The 21,471-nt window shown below is 35.9% G+C and overlaps 4 protein-coding genes and 1 pseudogene across 4 annotated transcripts; 2 read left to right on the forward strand and 3 right to left on the reverse strand.

Annotated features, from left to right (window-relative positions):
- Positions 1-203: 203 nt before the first annotated feature.
- LOC107920974 (mechanosensitive ion channel protein 1, mitochondrial-like) lies at positions 204-4,834 on the reverse strand (annotated as a pseudogene).
- A 218-nt stretch (positions 4,835-5,052) lies between these two features.
- On the reverse strand, positions 5,053-6,012 carry LOC121220069 (uncharacterized mitochondrial protein AtMg00810-like). Its single transcript, XM_041099219.1, has 3 exons — positions 5,962-6,012; positions 5,669-5,871; positions 5,053-5,611 (listed from the first exon to the last, which is right to left on the reverse strand). The coding sequence occupies exons 1-3, from the start codon at positions 6,010-6,012 to the stop codon at positions 5,053-5,055; spliced, it is 813 nt and encodes a 270-aa protein (XP_040955153.1).
- Positions 6,013-13,562: 7,550 nt separating this feature from the next.
- LOC107921722 (brassinosteroid-responsive RING protein 1) lies at positions 13,563-13,955 on the forward strand. The gene has a single exon (XM_016851544.1). It carries the CDS (start codon positions 13,563-13,565, stop codon positions 13,953-13,955), a length of 393 nt encoding a protein of 130 aa, XP_016707033.1.
- A 179-nt stretch (positions 13,956-14,134) lies between these two features.
- On the reverse strand, positions 14,135-18,673 carry LOC107922027 (uncharacterized). The gene is made up of 9 exons (XM_016851851.1): positions 18,512-18,673; positions 18,332-18,412; positions 16,495-16,584; positions 16,173-16,339; positions 15,828-15,897; positions 15,366-15,445; positions 15,218-15,280; positions 14,980-15,056; positions 14,135-14,379 (listed from the first exon to the last, which is right to left on the reverse strand). Exons 1-9 carry the CDS (start codon positions 18,587-18,589, stop codon positions 14,279-14,281), a joined length of 807 nt encoding a protein of 268 aa, XP_016707340.1. The 5' UTR covers positions 18,590-18,673; the 3' UTR covers positions 14,135-14,278.
- Positions 18,674-18,932: 259 nt separating this feature from the next.
- On the forward strand, positions 18,933-21,398 carry LOC107922026 (riboflavin biosynthesis protein PYRD, chloroplastic). The gene is made up of 3 exons (XM_016851850.2): positions 18,933-19,596; positions 20,010-20,308; positions 20,447-21,398. Exons 1-3 carry the CDS (start codon positions 19,201-19,203, stop codon positions 21,048-21,050), a joined length of 1,299 nt encoding a protein of 432 aa, XP_016707339.1. The 5' UTR covers positions 18,933-19,200; the 3' UTR covers positions 21,051-21,398.
- Positions 21,399-21,471: the final 73 nt, after the last annotated feature.

The following is a 21,471-nucleotide window of genomic DNA, read 5'->3' on the forward strand; positions in this document are numbered from 1 at the left end:
CTAAAGTCTTTTAGACATTAATAAATAGTATAAATTATTAATTAAGTTAAAACAACTTATCATATTTTTAAATATAATTATGAAAACTAAAAATAATCAAGAAAAAAATAACAATTGATTTTAAAAAAATTAAAATATAGTATCAACTGGTACAATTAGAAATTTTATGAAACAAAAATAGTAATAAAAGATGAATAATGATATTAAAAACAAAAATATGTATTTAAGTATATATATATGGAAGGAGAAAAAAATTGTTGATATTGGCAAAGAATACAGTCCTATACTTCATTGGTCAGCTGAGCCAAAAAAAAAAAAACAAACATTTCACCAAGTCAAAAGCCATTTCTTCACAAGCTCACTGTACACAAAAATCACTTTAAACTGAACATGTTCCTATTGCTATTGAGTTCCATGATTTATGTCTGTAAATCAGTGCAATGGACATTTCCAGAAACCTGGGATACGATCTCGTAGCTCGGACTCTACACAAGCAATATCATTCTTCATTTGCTGCATCACTGAGTGGTTGTACCTTGGAATCAGGCACTGCCCAATTTAGCACCATGCTTCCGAATAATCTGGACCGACTGCAGAAGAATATCTTGTTGTGCAGAGTATATTTCATCTTTGCTCTATAGTTACATACCAAACAATAACAATGGAGGATATCAGTGAAATGAGAAAAAGACAAAACACAAGTGAGGCCTAAAGTGATGAATTTTAGAAAAGATGATGCTGCCGAGCTCGCCTGGCATCCTCAACAAATATTGAGGAGGAAAACAAGTCAAGGTTGAGAGCTATGCGTGTTTGTTAGTGCAGATAGTTACGTTTTCACATCTGTTTTATCTGGTGAGATTATGGATGACAATGGAGCGAGCTAGGGGCAAAGGTTACCTTATCTTCGCATAAATATTTAAATTATATTTAAGGGGTAAAATAGTAATTTTAGAAGGTAGATGGGCGGATCTGATCAAGCATATACCAGAATTGCCTTGCTCCACTGCCCACCTCCTCTTGTTAAAAAAAGAACAAGAAACCCTCCCATTTGGATTGGACTGTGTGAAATCCATGGAGCAAATCTGGGTTTTTGCCATCTCTAAGTGGGATTCAGTCTTAATATGGAACTTGTAAAAGATTAAGGAAACTGGTAAAGCAATGGTAGGTTGCTAGATCGAGATCATACAAAATATATTGGAAAAAAGGAACTGATAATGAGAGATTACCATGCGTCTGAGATTGCATCCAATGGTCAGTTCTGCATAATAACTGTCTATATGAGACAGGAAACAATAAGGGGCCTCCTTTCCCAAGAAAATATTCGAGTTTGATCGCAGCATGTTCTTAATGTCATCTGATATCTGGGGAACCTTGTCAAGTCCTTTAATTTTCAAGGGAATTTTGGTCACCACTGCACGCCATTGGGCACGTGATTTGTTCACAATAACCTAAAAGTTTTACATGGGAAATAACCAAGACTGATGGTTTTGGATATGACTCGAAGGTAATGTGTCGACAAGAAAATAAGCATACTCTCAGTAAAGTCGATGACTTGTGAAAAACAAACCTGACTGGAAAAGAGTGAGTTAGGAACCAGAACTGGAAATTTCTCAGAGTTTAGTAATGTCGTGTTCGTAAGTCCCATTTCCACTACCTGACCTTCTATAGATCCTGCCTGCAATTAAAATATATATATATAAAACTTCACACAGAAAAGGAAAAAAAAAGAAGATCAAATCCAAACTAGTCAATATCACAAGATAATCATGAATCATCTGCTACCACCAAAATACAAGGCAATTAGATTAAACGGGCACAGTTCCTAGTAAGATGGAATACAAACCAAACATCTTTGGAACAGTCAGGATTACTGAATACCTATATATCCTTATGTTTAAGCATAGATCAGAGAAATAACTGAAGGGTTTATTAGTTGTACAATAAGGAGCAACAGAGTGCATTGGATATACATAACCAATAAGTGCTAACTTGAAAGTGAAGAGTGATTGATTCACAAAAAACCAGGCAATGAGGTACAATAAATTAATAAATAGATCAATTATGCCGTGCACAATTCTCCAAGAAGCCCAATTCTTGATACCAAGCATGAAATACACACTTCAGCCGATACAACGTTCAGAAAATAAAGAAAGCAATTCTATTTCTCCTTTTGGACTTTAACTATGAAGAAGCTGATTGGATCCATTAGCATTGGTGAAAGAAAGAAAACTCAATGAAAATATCAGCTCACTTAGGTGTTACCTTTATTGTATCACCCAATGAAAAAGGTTTTGAGAACTGCATGGACAATCCACTGAGCACATTTCCCAGGATGTCCTTGGCAGCAAAAGCAGTAGCCACCCCTATGAGGAGGATTGAATCAGTTATACGATTATTTTACAGTCAATAACAAGTTATATGTATGTACCATTAACTACAAATATGAAGTTTCAAGAAATAGCAATTAGGAATCATCTCATTTTGGCAACAAACACAAAAACAGCATTTGCAAACCATTGCATATTCTTCAAAATCATTCCAAGAATAAAGATTGATAGTTAAAAATACTACAAGAAAAGTCCTAGTGGAGATATGATAGATAAGAGCAATTATGATTTATACCAAAAATTTTGACAAATCGAATGAAAAACTATGATTATATAAACTTAGCATACTACAAGCCTGCTAAAGCTCACAAGCAGCAGGATCAGAAATGTTAAGGAATATGTTATAGACAGATAATCAAATCCAAATTGTACTTTACATATCATCAGCAATATAGCTGAAGTCTAGCCTCTGCTTTAAGTTCAGAACAAGCAAAACATTCAAAATCGTGCAGACAAACACACACAGAGAGACAAAAATGTAAGAGGGAACATAGCAAAGTTGAAAGTATATGAAAACAGAAATGCCACTTTAAATTCAAACCTAGAAAGCCATGCTAAGAGAACATATGCGTTAGCAGAAAATATACACCTCCTATGCCACCGACTGTAAGAATAGATTGAACGGCTACCCCACATGCCTCTGCTAAAGCCATTAACCCAACAACAAATAGGCCAATGGATGAAACTCTGTCCAGAGTTAACAACTTTTCCCGATCAGTCCCTGCTAAATTATGAGTAGCAAGTGCCCTAGCAAGTAGATTTGTTTTCCAACGATATAAAAACCAGACACATGAAAGGATAACTGCACCCCTCCATGCCTGTGTAACGTATTGTGATGCGATAGTACTTGGAGCCACCATCATGCCACTACAAGTCAAGGCACCATATTTTATTATACATTTGACCCAAAAAAAAAAAACATGCAGGAAAAAACGAATAAATGGATGATAAAGAGTTGAATATTAAAATTCAGGACCACTAACATTTGAGAGAATGCCATGAAGGTAATAAGATATCTCACTGGGTCTTCTAGAGCTCCCCAAAAGCTTTTCTCGTATGGAACTTGATTCCCAAGCAAGCTTCCAGAAGGCAAGACTGAAGTTTGAATTGCATAGTTGTGAAATCTTCTTAAAAGCCTAGGCAAGACCACCCAAGCCTATACAGTGCCAGTCAAAGTAAAGCCAACTGGAACAACCACATCTTTAAGGTACGGATAGGTATCAAGCAACTGTTCAACATGTGGCTTCAGTTTGTTAGAGACTTCTTTAGCCTTTTCCCCAGCATAACCTAGTACATCCTCAGCACTGTGCCAAGCATCTTTGACTTTATCAATCCAATCATTGCCAATAACACCACCGTTACTTACATCTACTCCCTCTCCACCAGAGGCAGCTGAAACTTCAGATTCCACAGGTTTATCTGCCTTGCTACTGAAAGACAGCAAACCCGGTTGACGTCTCAACACTGGGCTTAACGAAACAAAAGGAAAAATACTCCAGAAACGCAATGTTGATGAGGTTGAGGGTAACGCAGACACGGGATTGGTTTTGCGGAAACAGGTATCAGCCAAAGGATCAGATGCTGCAACCCTAATAGGAGTATTCATAAACATTGCAGCAGATTGGGTTTCTCTTTTGTCATAAAAACTATTCAAATGAGCATAAGATGCTCTAACATAGCTGTGATCAGCGATTCTTGTAAGTGTCGTGTACGAACTGTATAACGGCAGTGATGACGGTTTTAAAGATGAATATAAGGAATTTGAAAGTGACCTCAGTCTTGAAACCCTAATTCCAGCCATTATAGCAGCTAAACAAATGAGTGGTACTGTGGTACTCACATAGCCCAAAAAGTGAATTTTGCCAACTGCAACCAGAAACAACTCTCGATCATTAAATTGGATATTTGCAACAAACCATTAACACTTATTGGTGCCTTAGTAAAAGCTAAATCTAAACAAGTCAATAACATTTCCATGGTATGTCAAAACAATGTAAATACAAAATATTAACAAGCCCTAAATCTCAGTTTGGATGCTGAGAAAGTGAAAGCAAAACCCACACACACACACACACACACACGCAGAGGAAGAACAAAGGTAAAAATCCGACAGTTTCCGTCCCAAATTGGTTTTAGTTCGTAAGTAATTCAAACTCAGATGCATAAACAGTCTTGAATGTCAAACATTTCCTCAAAAGTTTCCAATCAATTATTTTTCATTTTCTTTCGTTTTCTCAGCAGCCAAACAAAATGTAAAATCGATTTAAAAATTGTTAAGGATTTAAGTTAGTTTACTGACCTTTGACGCGAATCGAGCTGAGGAAATGTGATTTTGTTTCCCTTGGGAAAGAGAAACAAGGGAGCCTTGCGAGAGGAGCCGTACTGAAAAGTAATAATATAATACGAAATGCGTAGAGTATCCTTCCAATACAAATTACAAACAAACAAATGATTTTCAAATCCAAATTCAGTTACACTATGTGGCTAAAATATTCCCAGGTTGTTAGCATCCATAGTACATTGTTATTACCATTTACCGTCTGTTTTACCACCTCTCCTACAGTATTATAAATAATTGTCTCTGTAAACGTTGTAGAATGGGTTTTTTTCTTCAATAATATTTCAATGCATTCTTCTTGTTTCCTTAGCTTAACAGCTTGATAGTTCACTGCTTGGTTATCATGTTCTCACACCAGATTTTTGACACATTGGCTGTATGCACATCAAGATCAGCCAGAATTGCTTGGACCCACATGAGTTCAGAAGCAGCATCAGCGAGGGATCTATATTCTGCTTCTGCAGTTGACCTGGAGACTGCCCTTTGCTTCTTGGAACTCCAGGAGATGATATTTGCGCCTAAAAAGAGGCAATAGCCTGAGGTAGATCGTCTGTCATCTGCATCGCTTCCCCAGTCTGCATCTGAGTACATGGTGAGATTCATGGATTTGTCTACTGTAAACCACAGTCCATAGTCAAGAGTACCTCGCAAGTATCTTAAGATTCTTTTAACTGCGGTCCAGTGGGTGTCTCTGGGTTGTTGCATGTACTGAGCGGCCTTGTTGACACTGAAATTAATATCAGGACGAGTGTGACATATATACTGTAGTGCACCAATCACACTCCTGTAGAGAGTTGGATCAGAAAAAAGATTTCCTTCAGCTTTGGAGAGTTTGGGATATGCTGCTATTGGAGTACTTGCAGTGTTAGCTTCATGCATACCAGCCCTGCCAAGAACATCCGGAATGTATTTCTTCTAATTAAGAAGAAGACCTATGGTGGACCTGTGAACTTCTATACCAAAGAAGAGTTTTAACTCTCCGAGATCCTTAAGAGAGAACTTTGCATGAAGTTGAGAGACCACAAAGTCTATGAAGGCAGGTGAACCTCCTGTAATGAGAATATCATCCACATAGACAATGAGTAAGGTTGTAACACCAGCATGTTTGTACAAAAATAAGGATGAGTCTGCCTTTGACGAGGTGAACTGAATAGAGGTCAGAAATTGTTTGAGTTTATAGAACTAGTTTCTTGGTGCCTGCCTTAACCCATACAAGGCCTTGTTAAGTTTGCATACTAAGGTTGTTCCATTTGTTGCCAGTTTTTCGAAGCCAGGTGGCTGAGACATATACACATCTTCATGAAGTTCCCCCTTTAAAAAAGTATTATTTATGTCTACTTGTCGGAGAGGTCACGAATTGAAGACAGCAAGAGATATGAAGATGTTAATGGTAGGGGTCTTGACAACTGGACTATAAATTTCCAGAAAATCAAATCCTGGAACTTGAGAGTAGCCTTTAGCTACAAGGCGAGCTTTGTATCTGGAAATTGAGCCATAAGGGTGTCTCTTGGTTTTGAATAGCCATTTGCATCCAATAGCTTTCCTATTGCTTGGTAGATGAACAAGAGACCATGTGTCATTGTGAAGTAGAGCATTATATTCAGCTAAAACTGCTTCTTTCCAGTGAGGAGTATTCATGGCAGCATAAATATCAGATGGTTCTTGATCACAACTAGCAACTGTAAGGATTCTAGGTTTGAAGATACCTGACTTGCTTCGGGTGGTCATGCCGTGAGTATTAAGGTTAGTTGGTGCAGGATGAGCAGTAGTAGTAATGGTAGGCTGCTCAGAGGGATAAATAGTAGGCGGAGTGGGAGAGGGCAGAGGGACAGTTGCGGGTTGAGTGGGCTGCCTGTGATCGAGTGATGTAGGAGGTACATGTGGCTTAAAGGACCCAAAAACAGGTAATGCAGGAGATAGATATGTGTCAGTTGTGGGTTGAGTAGTAGATGCTGGGGCAGCAGAGAAAGGAAAGACATGTTCATTGAACTTGACATGTCTGCTGATGTAGATTCTGCCAGATGGAGAGAGGCATCTATAACCAAGATGGTTTGGGCTGTAGCCAATGAAGGTACATGGCTCAGTTCTGAAACTCAGCTTATGATTGTGATAAGGCCGCAAATATGGAAAGCATTGGCAGCCAAAGACTTTGAGGAAATCATAGTCCGGAGATGTAGAGTAAAGTGTAGAGTGTGGAGTATCCCCTTGAAGAACTTTGGTGGGAAGTTTGTTAATCAGATATACGGCAGTCTGGAAGGCTTCTGGCCAAAACTTTATAGGCATGGAGGCTTGAGCAAGTAAGGTAAGTCCAAGGTCTACTATGTGCCTGTGTTTCCTTTCAACTATTCCATTCTGCTGAGAAGTATGTGGACAGGTGACTCGATGTTGTATGCCATGTTGAGCAAGGAGTTGGAGGAAGGGTCTGAACTCCCCACCCCAATCAGTTTGTACAGTAAGAAGGTTGGTGTTAAGTTGTTTTTCAGCAAGTGTCTTAAACAACTGGAATGCAGTAAGAGCTTCATCTTTAGATTTCAACAAGTATAGCCAACAATTTCTGCTGTATGCATCTATACAGGACATATAATAAAGAAAGCCATTAGACTGAACAGGTGTTGGGCCCCACAGATCAATTTCAACAAGTTCTAATAGTTTGGTATAAACAGTGGTAGATGGTTGAAATGGAAGCCTATGATTTTTACCCAGCTGACAAGTAACACAGAGTAAGTTTTTCTTTAGTCTAGGTATTGGTTTATTACAAACTCGCATAGCAGTAGCAAGTGATTCAGGTGCAGGGTGTCCTAGTCTACGGTGCCATAGCCAGTAAGTGGTATCGTGATCAGCAACTTCGGACTGAAAGGTCGTAGCAGAGACTGGGAACACCTTTGAAGTTGGTTCAAGAAATCTGTACAGGCCATCTTGCTCAATGCCATGGAGTAAAGTGGCTCCTGTGTGCTCATCCTTAACAACACAGTGAGCAGAATGAAATTCAAAGAAAATATCATTATCACGGCAGAGCTTAGACACAGAGACTAGGTTCTTAGTAATATGAGGAACATGCAGTAATTGATCAAGTAATAATACTTTGGAGGCAGTGTGCACTGAGTTCTTTCCCACACAAGTAATAGGTAATGTATTCCCATTGGCAACAGAAACCTTACCCGAGCCAGGAGAGGAATTCCCAAGAGAAAGGTTAGAGAGGTCATTTGTTATGTGATGCGTTGCGCCTGAATCGGGGTACCAAGCCTGAGAGGAGAGATTCAAGGTGGGGGCTGTAATAGTGTTGGCTTGAGCAGGTAAAGAAGTCTGCGACATACCGGAGGGCTGAATAGCAGCCGTAACAGACGACCCAGAGTGAGCATAAGGAGTGTACCCTTCGGAGGAGTACATATTGCCGTCGCTATCATAGAGAATGGTGTAGTTGGCAGATGGGATTCGGAGGAGAGGACGATTCGGTCGAGGTTGGTACGAGGGTGAGTCATTATATCGATCCCAGCAACGATCAGCCAAGTGACCTCTTTTCCCACACAATTGACACTGTGGCCGATTGTTAGGGTTGGAATAACCACCGCGACGGCCGCGAGTTGAAGAGGACGGGTTAGATGGGCGAGGAGGTGCCGGGGAGAAAGTAGTCGAGGGATAGGATTGTTGATTGGGAAAGTTTAGGTTTGGTGAATAATGGGCTGAGTGTGAAGAGACAGGTGATGTAATATGGGCTGTAGTGGATTGAGGGTAGATTTGAGCTTGGGAATTGAAAAGTGAGGCTGAGATAACTGGGTCGGTGTGGGTGATAGGGTTTGGGGAAGAAAAAGGGTGATACTGAGTTGTGTTGATGGAGATAGGGAATCGAATGGGATCTCTAAGGCGAGTATCAGCGTCGGTGAGAACGGAAACAACACTATCAAGAGTGTACGGTTGCTGGCTGGCGGTGATGACGGCAATAAAAGAATCAAATTCTGTGGGTAGGCCGTTCAAGATGGTGGCGATGTGCTCAAGTTCGGAGACTGGATTGCCACACGCCGCAAGAGTGTCGGTAATATCTTTTATCTGGGCAAGGTATTGGGCCATTGAAAGGTGATTCTTTTTCATAGCACGGAGTTTGCAGTACAAGTGCATCATCTTGGTGGTGGAGAGCTTGTAGAATAACCGGAGGAGACAGTCCCAGATAGCGCAGGCTGTGTCTGCCCCGACAAGACGAGGGAGAACATCAGGGCCGACGTTGGACAGAAGCCAAGAAGCGAGGCCAGAGTCCTGCTGAAGGTAGTGTTTATATGCGGGGTTACGAGTTTGTTCACCAGAGGCAAGGGTTAAAAACTTTGGTGGAGGAGGAATGGTACTGTCAAGAAAATCCTCCAAGTCATGACTGCGAAGGGTTAAAAGAACTTGTTGCTTCCATAAAAGGAAGTTGGAGTCATCGAGGCGGATGTTAATCCGTTTGTTGGAGAAGGGTTGAGGTGGGTTGGCTGGGCGAGGGGTGGGAGCGAGGATAGAGTCCTCATTGTCGGAGTCAGACATAGTGCGAAGGGTAAAAGAGGACCGGAGGTGCTGCTAGGCAGTGGCTACTGATACCATGATAACCAAGCAGTGAACTATCAAGCTGTTAAGCTAAGCAAACAAGAAGAATGCATTGAAATATTATTGAAGAAAAAACCCCATTCTACAACGTTTACAGAGACAATTATTTATAATACTGTAGGAGAGGTGGTAAAACAGACGGTAAATGGTAATAACAGTGTATTATGGATGCTAACAACCTGGGAATATTTTAGCCACGTAGTGTAACTGAATTTGGATTTGAAAATCATTTGTTTGTTTCTAATTCTTCCTCTATCATAATATAATACGAAATGCGTAGAGTATCCTTCCAATACAAATTGTTTTATGTTCGTTTGATTTGTGATGAATAATTATAGGGGCGATCCAGCGGTTGACATCACAGTATTCAGTGGGCCATAACCGGTGCTTGTTATGCATGTTAATATTAGATACAAACCAATACCATACGGATATACAAATATTAAAAAAAAAACTAGATTATTATAGTACTATGTAATAAATATATGGTTAAAATATGCTATCAGTCCCTGTACTCTTCCAAACCTTGGAATTTAGTCTCATGTTTTTAATTTTAGTAATTTAGTTTCTCTACTTTTCAGATTTTAAATTTAAGGTCCAATTGTTAATACCATTAAATTTTTTTCATTAAATTTTTTGGTATGACATTTTGAAATTGAAAAAAAAAACTCAATCAGTAGCCACGTAACAAAAAAATAACGTTGTAATGAACATGAATTTAACAGAATAATTTTGATAATGTTAACAATTGAACCTGAATTTTTAAATCTAAAAAGTAGAGGGACTGAATTTCTAAAAATAAAAGTACAAATATTAAATTTTAAATTTAAGAAGAGTACATAGAATTACAATATATTTTAACTTTATTTATAAAAAAGTAATAGAAAATCCAAATCAAACTTAAGGTCACATTATAAAGTAACGGTGTTAAGTACTATAGTGTTTTAAGTTCAAATCCTATTATAAATGTATTTTTCTATTCTTTATGTAAAATGTATAAAATAAAAATAAAAATAATATAATTTCAAAATAATATAATTTACTTTGTAAAGAATGGTATGTAGTCATTATTAGACTTGCCTATGAGTCGGGCTACGACTTGGTTCCAAAAAATTTTCGAGCGCAGATTCGTTTTCGACCCGCCTCACACAAAAAGCCCGTTTTTTATTTAAAAAGTAACAAATTTAAAGTTAATTTTTTTTTATATATTTTCGTAATTAAATTTAAATTTAAAAATATTCTTATTATTTAAATTGAAATTGGATCGATCCAACCTGAAACATAAAAAACCTTGTCCAAACCCAACCCAAGTAGGGTTGAGCTGCTCACCCCATGAAGAAAATCTAGCCATTATTCAACTATGTTGGTGTCTACTTGACTTATGATACCAGTTAAAATTTTAATATATAGTATAAATATATAAATTATGTTAGATTATGGCATACCAAGTGTGAGCAAAAAGGAAGAAATATATATTAAAAAATTAATATAAAAACAAATAATGCTTTGGTAAAATATATTTTTATATAAAAAATTAATATCACCCTCAAATAATATTATTTACAATATTTTAGTAATTACTCAGTTATTGGTACTTGATTAACTCGTGACATCAATAACTAAGTAATGACTAAATTACCGTAAATGATATTATTTCAAAATATACCACAAGTTTCTGTACTTTTCACAAATTTGAAATTTAGCTCATGAGCTTTTATTTCTAGGAATTTAATCTCGTTATCTTTCAAATTTCAAAATTCAAAAACATTGTTAAATTTATTTTCTTAAATATTTTGGTGTGACATTTAAAAAAAAAACTCATTTGATGGCTATTGAACTTAAATTTAACAAAATAATTTTAACAATATCGGACCTAAATTTTAAAAATTTTAAAGTAAAAGGACTGAATTCTAAAAATAAAAAAATATAAAAACTAAATTTCAAAATTTATAATATATCACGAGTTAAAGGTGTTGAATTATTTTAAACGTGACTTACCTAATTCCATATCTTGATTCATTCACTTTTTTCAGAAAATAAATAAATAAAACATGCTTTTTAAGTGTTTACATTCTTTTTCCATTTAATATTTATTTTTATTTTTATTTTTAGAAATTTATTTTGGTGTTTCTAAAATATTAATATTGTTATTTTTTTGTTAAATTTATGATAAACAATTTTAAAAATAAAATAAAATACGTACTTGATAATTGTGTAATAAATTTTTTTAATGTATTAATAATCCGAAAAATAGAAAAATTAAATTCATTTAAAATGAAAATAAATATACTAAATTCAGATGTACAGATAATACAAAAGCTTAAAACATATTTTAACTCCAAAATATAGTCCTATATATATAAAAGAGAGTTAATTACACCAAACATCCTCAAAATTAAAACCTTTATTTTAAATTGATCCCTGAACTTTAAATTATTTTAATTACATCCCTAAATTATCGATGTCAATTAAGTGCTTTTGTTATTAAAATGTTAATTTAATCGTAAAATTACATGACAAATCTTGTGTGACATAATTTAAAATCAAAATTTTAAATAAATATTTAAAAAATCCTAGTTTTGAGATTTTCGAAATTTTTATAAAAGATTTATCGTTCACTCTTTTTTTTTTTCCAGTTTTACTTTATTTTTAGTTTTTTTTTTCTTTTAAAAGTTATGTGACAATATTTTATTTCTTTAAAAATTTTATTTTAAATTTAGGTATATAAGATTTGACGTGTCTTTTAATAGTTAAATTAACGGTTTTGAATAAAGGAAAGACTTAATTGTTATAAAAACAATAATTTAAAGATAAAATTAAAACATTTTAAAATTTGAAAACCAATTGAAAATAAAAAATTCATAATTTAGGGATGTATATTACTAAATAGTAGTTTAGTGGGATTAATTCAAAATCCATTGAATTAGACAAATAATCCCAACTTTGGGATAAATCTATTTTAAAATAGATAATTAAGAAATTATATGATGATTTGTGGCTTATTGCTGATTAGCAGTCTCACACTTCCACTTCGTTACTTCTTTTCATTTATACCACGTGACAACTTAGGCATATTTTTATAAGAGAGTTTTTTTTAAAAAAAATATTAGATTACCACCGTCAACGGAATTAATCAAACAAATATATTTATAAAAAAATAATTTAAAGATGAAATGCAATTTTAGTCGAAAATATAAAAAAAATATTTTTAAGTCAGTTTCAATTAATGCCACTTGTATTCGTTTGTATTGTCCTATACCGGTAGATACAAAATTGATATTTTAAGCTAATTTATATTTTTTTTATTTTACCATTTTAAACTTTCTACATTTACATTTAAAATCAAGATTTATTAAATTAAATTATATAATTGAGATATATTTGAAAATATAAATAAACTTGAAATGATGCACTATAATATGTGCTGCCAATATGTACTAGTATTAAGACGAAACGGTACGCTTACTTAAGAATGTAAATGAGACGTAAATGAGGTATTGGTATTTGTAAGTAACTCGAGTTTGACTCGAAAAAATTCAAACTTGATTCAATAATTATCAAGCTGAGCTCATGCTCGAACTATTGATCATGCCGAATTTGAGTTTAATAATACTTTATTCGAATGACTCGTGAAACTCATTGAGTTTTTCAGATTTTTATGTTACTAAATTATGTTATTGTCCTTGATATATATTATTAACTGTAAACTTAATTGTTGAGTCGAGGTCAAGCTTGAGTTCAAAAATTGGTAAATGAATTTAATCAAGCTTGAGCTTAAAAACAGTTGTTCGATCGAGCTCAAACTAAGTATTGAACTTCGAGTCAAGCTTAAGCTCAAGATTAACAATATTTAGGCTCGACTCGATTACACCTCATGTTCATTGGTATAGTATTGACCATCTTAATTTTATTTTTAAAAATTTAATATCTTTTTAACTTTTTAAATCAGGATTAAATTCTAAATTAAAATATTATAATTAAATATCTAAAATCCAAAAATTAGGAGGTAAAATTAGACCTAAATTAAAATATTAGTATTTTAAAAAAGAATATATTTTAAGGATTTTTTTAATATTTTAGTTTTAAGAAGTTTCCGAAACGCAGCCGTCCCTTCTCATCAGCCACAAAATTCTATCCATAAATATAACGCAGTCCCTTCACTCACATTTACCATGCACTACTCTATCAACCCACGCCATAACTGAAACAACCTTCCTTTTCTCCAGATACATAGCCCAAAACCTTTTCCCTGTAAAATTTTCTTCATGGGGTTTCCTGCTAGTTACGGCGAAGTTACCTTACCCAAGCCCTTGCTTTACGCACTTTCATTACTGGGTTTCATCGGAAATCTAATTTCCGCCCTTTTAAACCGCCTCGGACTCTCCGATTTCATCGAATCGGACATGGTTTGGCCGGAAAACCCGACCCGAACAACATCCGAGACTACCACCGTACCCTCTCTTCTCTTTCCGGTAATAAAGTTCGAGGAGCTCGTCGTCGACCCACCGGCGGACTGTGCCGTTTGCTTGAACGATTTCGAAAGAGGGGAAGAGATCAGGTGCTTGAAAAACTGTAGACACGTTTTCCACAGGGCGTGTTTGGACCGTTGGATGGATCATGATCAGAAAACGTGTCCACTTTGTAGGACACTTTTTTAAAACAATTTAAATTTAATATAGGGTAAACTATACTATTAATATTTCTATTTTTGTTTTAATTAAAAATAATGTGATTATTTTAACAGTGTACAGTAACACATATAATTTTCTACCAAATTATTGGTGAATTTACCCTTTAATATATATATATATGTATATGTACATATATGAATTAATAGTGAGAAAGAAAATAACTGAGAATTTTCATAAATAGGTTTCTGAAAATGGTTCTTAATGGAGTAGTGTCATCATCCATTAGGCACCAACATATGAGTTGGATATATACTGCATATAATGGTGAAAGGCAATGGCAAAGGGAAAGGTTATTTGAGCTTCTTACTAAAGTCTGAGAGTTGGAGTAGCTGAATTCTGGAAATGTTAGCTGCTTCTTCCCTCTCTTTTTGAGTGTTATATCCCCAGTCACCTGTTCACACAAATACCTTTCTTTCTTAGCAATCCATCCAATAATATAGATCAGCTTCATTTATTCAATAATCTTTTTATTATCTTAGATAATAATATTTTTTAATGAAAAATAAGTGAAAAACTATATAATAACTATGTATTTAAATGAATGTATTCAAATTATGGTTTAAAAATAAATAATAATATAATAAAAAATAAAAAAAAGCAAAAAATCAGTTCAACAAAGTTTTTTAGCCTGGTTCAACCAGTTTCAAGCGATTTACGGACCATCCAATCTAGTCTTTTTCTTCAGACCAGTTTTTGGTCTAACCGATCAATCCAATTCGATTTAAATGACATTGATCAGATCCGGTATCCATAAATTTAGAAAATGGATTAAGACATCCGACGATATTTCCATCAAAACCAAAACGGATTTGGATAAAAGATATTCAATGGTTTATAGATGTCTACTTGAATAATAAATTTAATACCAGATTTTGCAATATCCTAAATCGTAAAAAACAAATTAAATATTGCGAGGTATCTGATCTTTTTATCATCCATTGACAGCAGGCCAAATTTCATCAAACTAAAAGCTCAAAAACTCGAATGATACCTAAATACAAGTTCCATCCATCTAATTCTGGTTCTTTGATGACATTCTTCAAGGTTGCAAGCCGATCTTCCACAAAGCTAGTAAAATGAGAGTTGAATTAGTTTCAGTAAGATTAAAAAACCAAACAGGCAGAGAAAAAAAGCAGAGGTAAAATATGGCAATTGAGTATTAGGTAATGGAGATACTGATATCATTATAATCAGAAAATAGTGATGCAAATGATATGTAATGAACGTACTGTAGTTTCATCCCTTGGTGTTCTGGTCTCAGTTGTAGTTGTTTCAGTACTTTCACCTTGGGCCTGATAAAAATATTCAAAAGACCCTTACTATTGTAAGCAAATAAGGAGCAAAATTCCCCAAATGCTTATCAGATAAAATACTAACCCAGTTCCCAAGCCATATATCCTTTCCGGAGGGATAGTTACTCCAGCAAGTTCTCGTAACAAAGCATCCGCGAACCGGCTCTGGAATCAGGCAGAAAGAAAAGGAACAGTCGAAGATGATGAACAACTAACACATTCATTACAAGAGTAAAACAACTAAAACATTCATTAGCAGGTGAAGGAAAAATTGACTTGTAGACCAAGTAATGAAAGGAGAACCAGGAAAAGACTATGACTGATCTCAACTATGATACTTTCCTACATTCAAGTTCCTTTTACCCCCTTTTTCTTTCCTTTTGCCTTGGTTTTCATTTCAAATTCCGGAGACTGGATCAAACTACCGATATATCCACAATGTTTGCCTCTTCGAACTGATAGCAAACTTTTCATCTTGTTCTTGTGCATGTGTGCGTTGTGTGAGAGAGGAGGAAGGGACAATCAGAGTGAAAGAAACTCACAGCACCTGTTTTGTAGTGACTATATATATACTTGAGCTAGAGAATTTAAGGGCATCTGGAACACCTGGATAAAACCTGCAGCATAAGCATCTTCAGTTCATTGCTTGATGCAAAATGTGCCATTACAAAACTCGAGTCTTAAAGCATGTGACATAGCTGGTTTAACATCTGTTGTTACTAGTTAGCTTCTCTTTTGCTTTACATTTGAGTCATATACTTATTGATTCGTCTATTAACAATTTTGATAAACATATTCACATCAAATACTTTAGGTTCATTGATCAAGCCTATAATAGAAACATTGCATCTCTGGCCTAACTCCAACTTAACAAGCTTTAAATAAAATATACCTATTTGCACCAATCCAAGTTGCTAGGTCATTATCCATCCATTCATCCCTAACCTTTCCGAAGAGATCAATTAAAGCATCCCTGTTTTCATCCCATTCTTCCATGATTACTGGCTTTATTTTTGACCAGTTCTCTAAAATATCTTCAACAGTTAGTCCTTCTGCAACCTTACAAATTGAACCATTGGCTTTAGGTCCAGACCAATATTATAGAAAGAAATCTAATTAAGAATAAAGTAAAAATGAATCATAGTGGATCTTAGATACTCCATATCGAAAATATAGCTTCAAGGTAGAGTCATGGGCATTATTTATACACCCACCGAAGTTTTCCGAATCGAAGGTAATCTACTCTCCACCAACAACCTCACAAGTAGCAGATTCTCATACCCCGTTTCGACCACAGGTCGCACCTGTGACATTATAAGACATTAGTTTCAACATAGCAATCTTTCATAAATTCCAATTTTTAGCTTAGACATTAACTATCGCCCAAAAAATGAATAGCCTTTTTAAGTTTCAATATACAATACTGTGTAGCTTATCTCTTTTCAGTTTTACAGGTTCTTCAAGAAGTTGTGGAGACTGCAAGGTGAAGTGCCAAAAGACAGCTTCTCTTAAGCTTGATACCTATGATTTTTTCCCCTTTCTTCTGAGATGTGTACTACTGTTAAACTATGCAGCATAGCATGTGAAATATAGGCTACCAAATTTCTGTTTGGAATTACATGTACAATGCTTCATGTAAGGATGATACAAACTCATTATGTTGGGAAATAAACCTCCCATAAAATTCCGAAGAAACTGAACGAATTGATAAGATAGTGACTAGCACCTTCTAATTCAATAAGCAACAAACAACAAAAAATCAAACATGCATTGCTAGCAACCTATGTTACTTGGACCCAAGGGAGAGTTTAGAATAAGGTATATGCTCAACCATTTCTAATATTTTTGGAGGATCATACATTTAGGGGTGTAATAGAGTTGAGCCGAGTTCAAGCTATAAGAAGCTCGAGTTCCACTTGAAATTCAAGATCTGAAACACGGTTCGAACTTGATCGAGTTGTAATTTTAAAGCCCAAATTCATTTAAGATAAAAATTAAACTGCTTGTGCTTGCTCGATCAGCCTTAATTAAGCTCGTTTATTAGTAAAAAATAGGTTCAATTCTAATGCTCGACTTCAAGCTCAATTATTTATGCTCAAGCTTGAGCTCATATTGAGAATTTCACTACTAATTAAAAATATAAAATTTGATTAAGTTACAAGCTACTCGAATCAAATATTTAAAATACTTGAATTCAGCTCACTCAATAGTTCAAGCTTAGCTTAGAGGTGCTCATGGGCCGGGCCCATAAAAAATTTCGGCCCGGCCCAAAATATGGGCCTGAAATTTTACCCAAGCCCGGCCCAGGAAAAAAATCATAAGCCCAGGCCCAGCCCGGCCAGGCCCATTTTTTTAATAAATACCAAAAAATATTTTTAAAATTAAAAAAAGCATTTTAAAAATATTTTAAAAATATTTTAAAATTAAAAAAATTTAAAAAGTATTTTAAAAATATTTTAAAATTAAAAAAAATTAAAAAAATAAATATATTTATTATATCGGGCCGGGCCGGGCTTGGGGCCAAAAAAGTGGTGCCCGAGGCCCGGCCCGTTTCCTAAACGGGACTTGTTTTTTTGCCCAAGCCCATATTTCGGGCCTATATTTTTACATAAACCCTCCCATATTTCGGGTGGGCCGTCGGGCCGGGCCGCCCGGCCATGAGCACCTCTAGCTTAGCTTGACAATGACAGAGCGAATTTGAATTTTCCCCAGCCAAATGCAAATCCTTAAGAGTAAAGGAAAATCCAGGAAACTCAGAAAGCAATCATCCAAAAGAGGTGAAGATTAAGATCGTGTGTAACAGTAGGCAAAACCTGTCACCCCTATGAAAATTCCACGCAGCCTCAACATGAAACAAAATGGTGGAAAACCTTAAAAATTAGAACAGACAACAAAGGCCAAGTTTCAATTCAGTTTTGAATGTTGAAGAACGTTGCATTTTGATTTTGCATCTAATTTCGACTTCCAAAGTCCAAGTTCTTCGACAATCAAGAACAATCAAATTACTCAACTAATTAAGAAAACCAAACAAAAAAAAAATCAAGAGCTTACCATATGCATCTGATCAACAATCCAGTCTTCCAAGACCGAATCCACACCGTCAAACAAAGCCGGCCATCTCACTTTAGCAGCCTGAAAATATGCAATAAAAGGGGAAATTTTCAATAAAAAAAAGGGTGAGGAATTATTAGATGGTAAAAGCAATGGAGAAGAGAGAAGAAATGAACTGACCTTAACAGCAGAGATGGAACTTTCTCCACAACTATCGCAGAGAACTCCATCGAAATCCAAAGCGTATAAATCTCCCATTTTCCTTCTTTAATTTTCTTGCGCTTTCTCGGCTGGGATTTTGGAGATAATCTGCTCGTGAATTCGTTTTTGACGCCCGCCATTCATCTCCTGTTTATAACGACAAAAATTGCGGCGTTGCTTCCCAACCAATTGTCATGTGCCACGTGTCTCGTTGCTTCCCATCTGAAAGGCTTAACCTAAGCTTACCCAAAAGAAAACCATACCCAAATCAAAAGCTTTGTTTTTTCAACCCCTTTTCTTTCCCCAGATTTACCCTCACTTGTCTCTCTCAAATATCTTTCTTATTCCCTCCCTTTTTCAACCAGATCTCTCAGAACCCATTGCATGGTTGAATCACTCATGACGCTTGGCTTAGGAGGATCGAGCGTCGCGGGTGATCTCTTTGATCCCCTTTCACACTCCTTTTTCGATTACGTTTATTAATCTCTGGTTTCATACATTGTGTTAGTTTCATCGTTTCTCGCGTCTTATAATCAGTTATTATTTATGCGTTTGATCAATTTAGATGGATTAAGATCAGAAAATAGATAGAATTTGTGCAAAGATTTGATTTTTGGAGTTGATTTTCTTTTTAGGAGATTGAGGGTTCATTTTAAAATTGTGGGAAAATGATGCAAATTCAATCACTTTACTTTCCACACTGCACTCAAACTTCTGCCAACCTTTCGGCTTTTCCCCACGGTTTCACTTACTTTTCATCACAAAACCGGATATCCACACTTTTGGGAAATCAATACTCCCCATCTTGCTCTTTTAATTCATTGAAAAGGGTATCCAGAATTGAATTTAGATCGAGAAAACGCGGGGGTTTGGTTAGGGTTAGATGCGGTATGGTCGAAGATGAGAGTGTTGATGATGGTTTCTACATCAGGAGGTGTGTGGAGCTGGCAAGGAGGTCAATTGGGCTCACAAGTCCTAATCCTTTGGTGGGATGTGTCATTGTGAAAGATGGAAAGATTGTTGGTGAAGGGTTTCATCCTAAAGCTGGCCAGCCTCATGCTGAGGTAACCCCTTTTCTCCTTCATTTGTAAAATGTATGATTTTTTAACCATGATGGTTTAGTTCTCGAATTATATCTGTGTTTGATGCCTGTATCCAATGCATATCACCCTCAAAGGATCTCTAACTACTTGTAGAAACTTAAAAAGATTGATCGTAACTATGCCATGTATATATCGGTATCCAATACTCGCACTCAAGTTTGAGTAACAGTTTTTCTTGAGTAATGAACTGCCAATCTGGAATCCTAGGAGAGATGAACAGAGCAAAATCTCTAGACAAAGTTTGATGCTGGATTAGGATTATGTTTTTGTGATCGATTCTCGGTTGGTACCTTCAGTTTATATTTTCTGTTAGGAAGTTGACCGTTCTTTATTGCTTTTTAGGAATGACTGAATGTAGGAAATTATGTCTGCAGGTTTTTGCTTTGAGAGATGCTGGGAATTCAGCTGAGAATGCGACTGCTTATGTGAGCTTGGAGCCATGTAATCACTATGGAAGAACTCCACCATGTACTGAAGCATTGATTAAAGCCAAAGTGAAAAAGGTGGTGGGCGGGATGGTGGATCCTAACCCGATCGTGGCTTCAAAGGGGGTTGCTAGATTGCGAGATGCAGGAATTGTCGTGACTGTGGGTGTCAAGGAAGAGTTATGCAAGCGGCTCAGTGAAGCCTGGATCCATCAAATGTTAACCGGGAAGCCTTTCGTGACTCTTAGGTAAATAAATTCTCTTCACCATAGAATCTAAACATGAAACAAAATTCAATATTCCTATTTGCTCTGTCAGACATCTTGCTCGCTGTGTTCCTTGGATTTGAACTTACCTCTAACCGAAGGCCTCTTTGTAATATCCAGATATTCCCTCTCTGTCAATGGCCACTTTTTAGACCAGCTCGGTGAAGGGGTCACCGAGGCTGGTGGATACTACTCAAAGTTGTTGCAAGAATATGACGCAATCATACTTTCTGGATCTTTATCCGAGAAGTTTTCAAGTCCGACATCACAGGAGCCAGGTGCCAATCAGCCTCTTCGGATTGTAGTAGCAAATAATCCCGGTCAATTTCCTTCCCTGACCACAGAAGCCTCTAAGACGATAGTATTTGCAGACAAAGAGATAGCTGCAGAAGCAGATTTGGCTCGAAAAGGAATTGAAGCAGTGGTTTTAGATCAGATAAATTTGATTCCAATTCTCGAACACTGTAGGTGCCAGGGTTTGTGTAGCATTTTACTCGATATGAGGGGCAGCATCCGCGACCTCGAAGAACTTGTTAGAGAAACCATTGAGCAAAATGTGTTGCAAAAGATAGTAGTGGAAGTGTTGCCATATTGGGATGAATCAGACGGTGCAGAGTCACTTGTGGTATTGAATGGTTTGGTTAAAAGGCTAGAACTGAAGAATTTGCGATCCGAGATCTCAAATCGAAGCCTCGTGGTTGAGGGATATCTTCAAAACCGGTGATTACAATCTCTTCAAAGGCACCGATGAAGGAGGAACAGAACAATTTAACGGCAATCATCATATATCCCAATGTATGGTAGGAAGATGACCAAAAGCCTAAAGGATAAATTTTGAGAATTACAAAATTAAAATGCCTTAATTTTTTGGGGGGTCAAAATTTACTAACCATCAAAAGGCAAATTATTATCAATTCGATAATAAGCATATCGACTTTTTAAATTTAACATCAAATACATGTTATTTTATTTGCAACTTAAAAATTCGCCAGCAAGAAGAAATTAAGTAGACTTGTTGGGAACCTAATAATATTTATGATGAGGCAAAAGTAATATGAAAGCCCTTATAGTAGAAGTCAGATTATATTTTGTTCCATTTACTCAAAAAATATGTGCATTAGACTATGTACGTTAGATTAAAAAGT

The sequence above is a fragment of the Gossypium hirsutum genome, chromosome D08, assembly GCF_007990345.1.
Source record: "Gossypium hirsutum isolate 1008001.06 chromosome D08, Gossypium_hirsutum_v2.1, whole genome shotgun sequence".
Classification (NCBI taxonomy): Eukaryota; Viridiplantae; Streptophyta; class Magnoliopsida; order Malvales; family Malvaceae; genus Gossypium; species Gossypium hirsutum.

Excerpts from the sequence above, each read along its gene's own strand:
- LOC121220069 (XM_041099219.1), bottom strand. The coding sequence starts at position 6,012 with ATGTCTCAGCCACCTGGCTTCGAAAAACTGGCAACAAATGGAACAACC. Across the intron at positions 5,872-5,961 it reads CAACAAATGGAACAACCTTA|TTCACCTCGTCAAAGGCAGA; the intron begins GTATGCAAACTT and ends ACCTCTATTCAG. Across the intron at positions 5,612-5,668 it reads TTTGGTATAGAAGTTCACAG|GGCTGGTATGCATGAAGCTA; the intron begins GTCCACCATAGG and ends TGTTCTTGGCAG.
- LOC107921722 (XM_016851544.1), top strand. The coding sequence starts at position 13,563 with ATGGGGTTTCCTGCTAGTTACGGCGAAGTTACCTTACCCAAGCCCTTG.
- LOC107922027 (XM_016851851.1), bottom strand. The coding sequence starts at position 18,589 with ATGGGAGATTTATACGCTTTGGATTTCGATGGAGTTCTCTGCGATAGT. Across the intron at positions 18,413-18,511 it reads GTTCCATCTCTGCTGTTAAG|GCTGCTAAAGTGAGATGGCC; the intron begins GTCAGTTCATTT and ends GCATATTTTCAG. Across the intron at positions 15,446-15,827 it reads ATATAGTCACTACAAAACAG|AGCCGGTTCGCGGATGCTTT; the intron begins GTGCTGTGAGTT and ends GCCTGATTCCAG.
- LOC107922026 (XM_016851850.2), top strand. The coding sequence starts at position 19,201 with ATGATGCAAATTCAATCACTTTACTTTCCACACTGCACTCAAACTTCT. Across the intron at positions 19,597-20,009 it reads CTGGCCAGCCTCATGCTGAG|GTTTTTGCTTTGAGAGATGC; the intron begins GTAACCCCTTTT and ends TTATGTCTGCAG. Across the intron at positions 20,309-20,446 it reads AAGCCTTTCGTGACTCTTAG|ATATTCCCTCTCTGTCAATG; the intron begins GTAAATAAATTC and ends TGTAATATCCAG.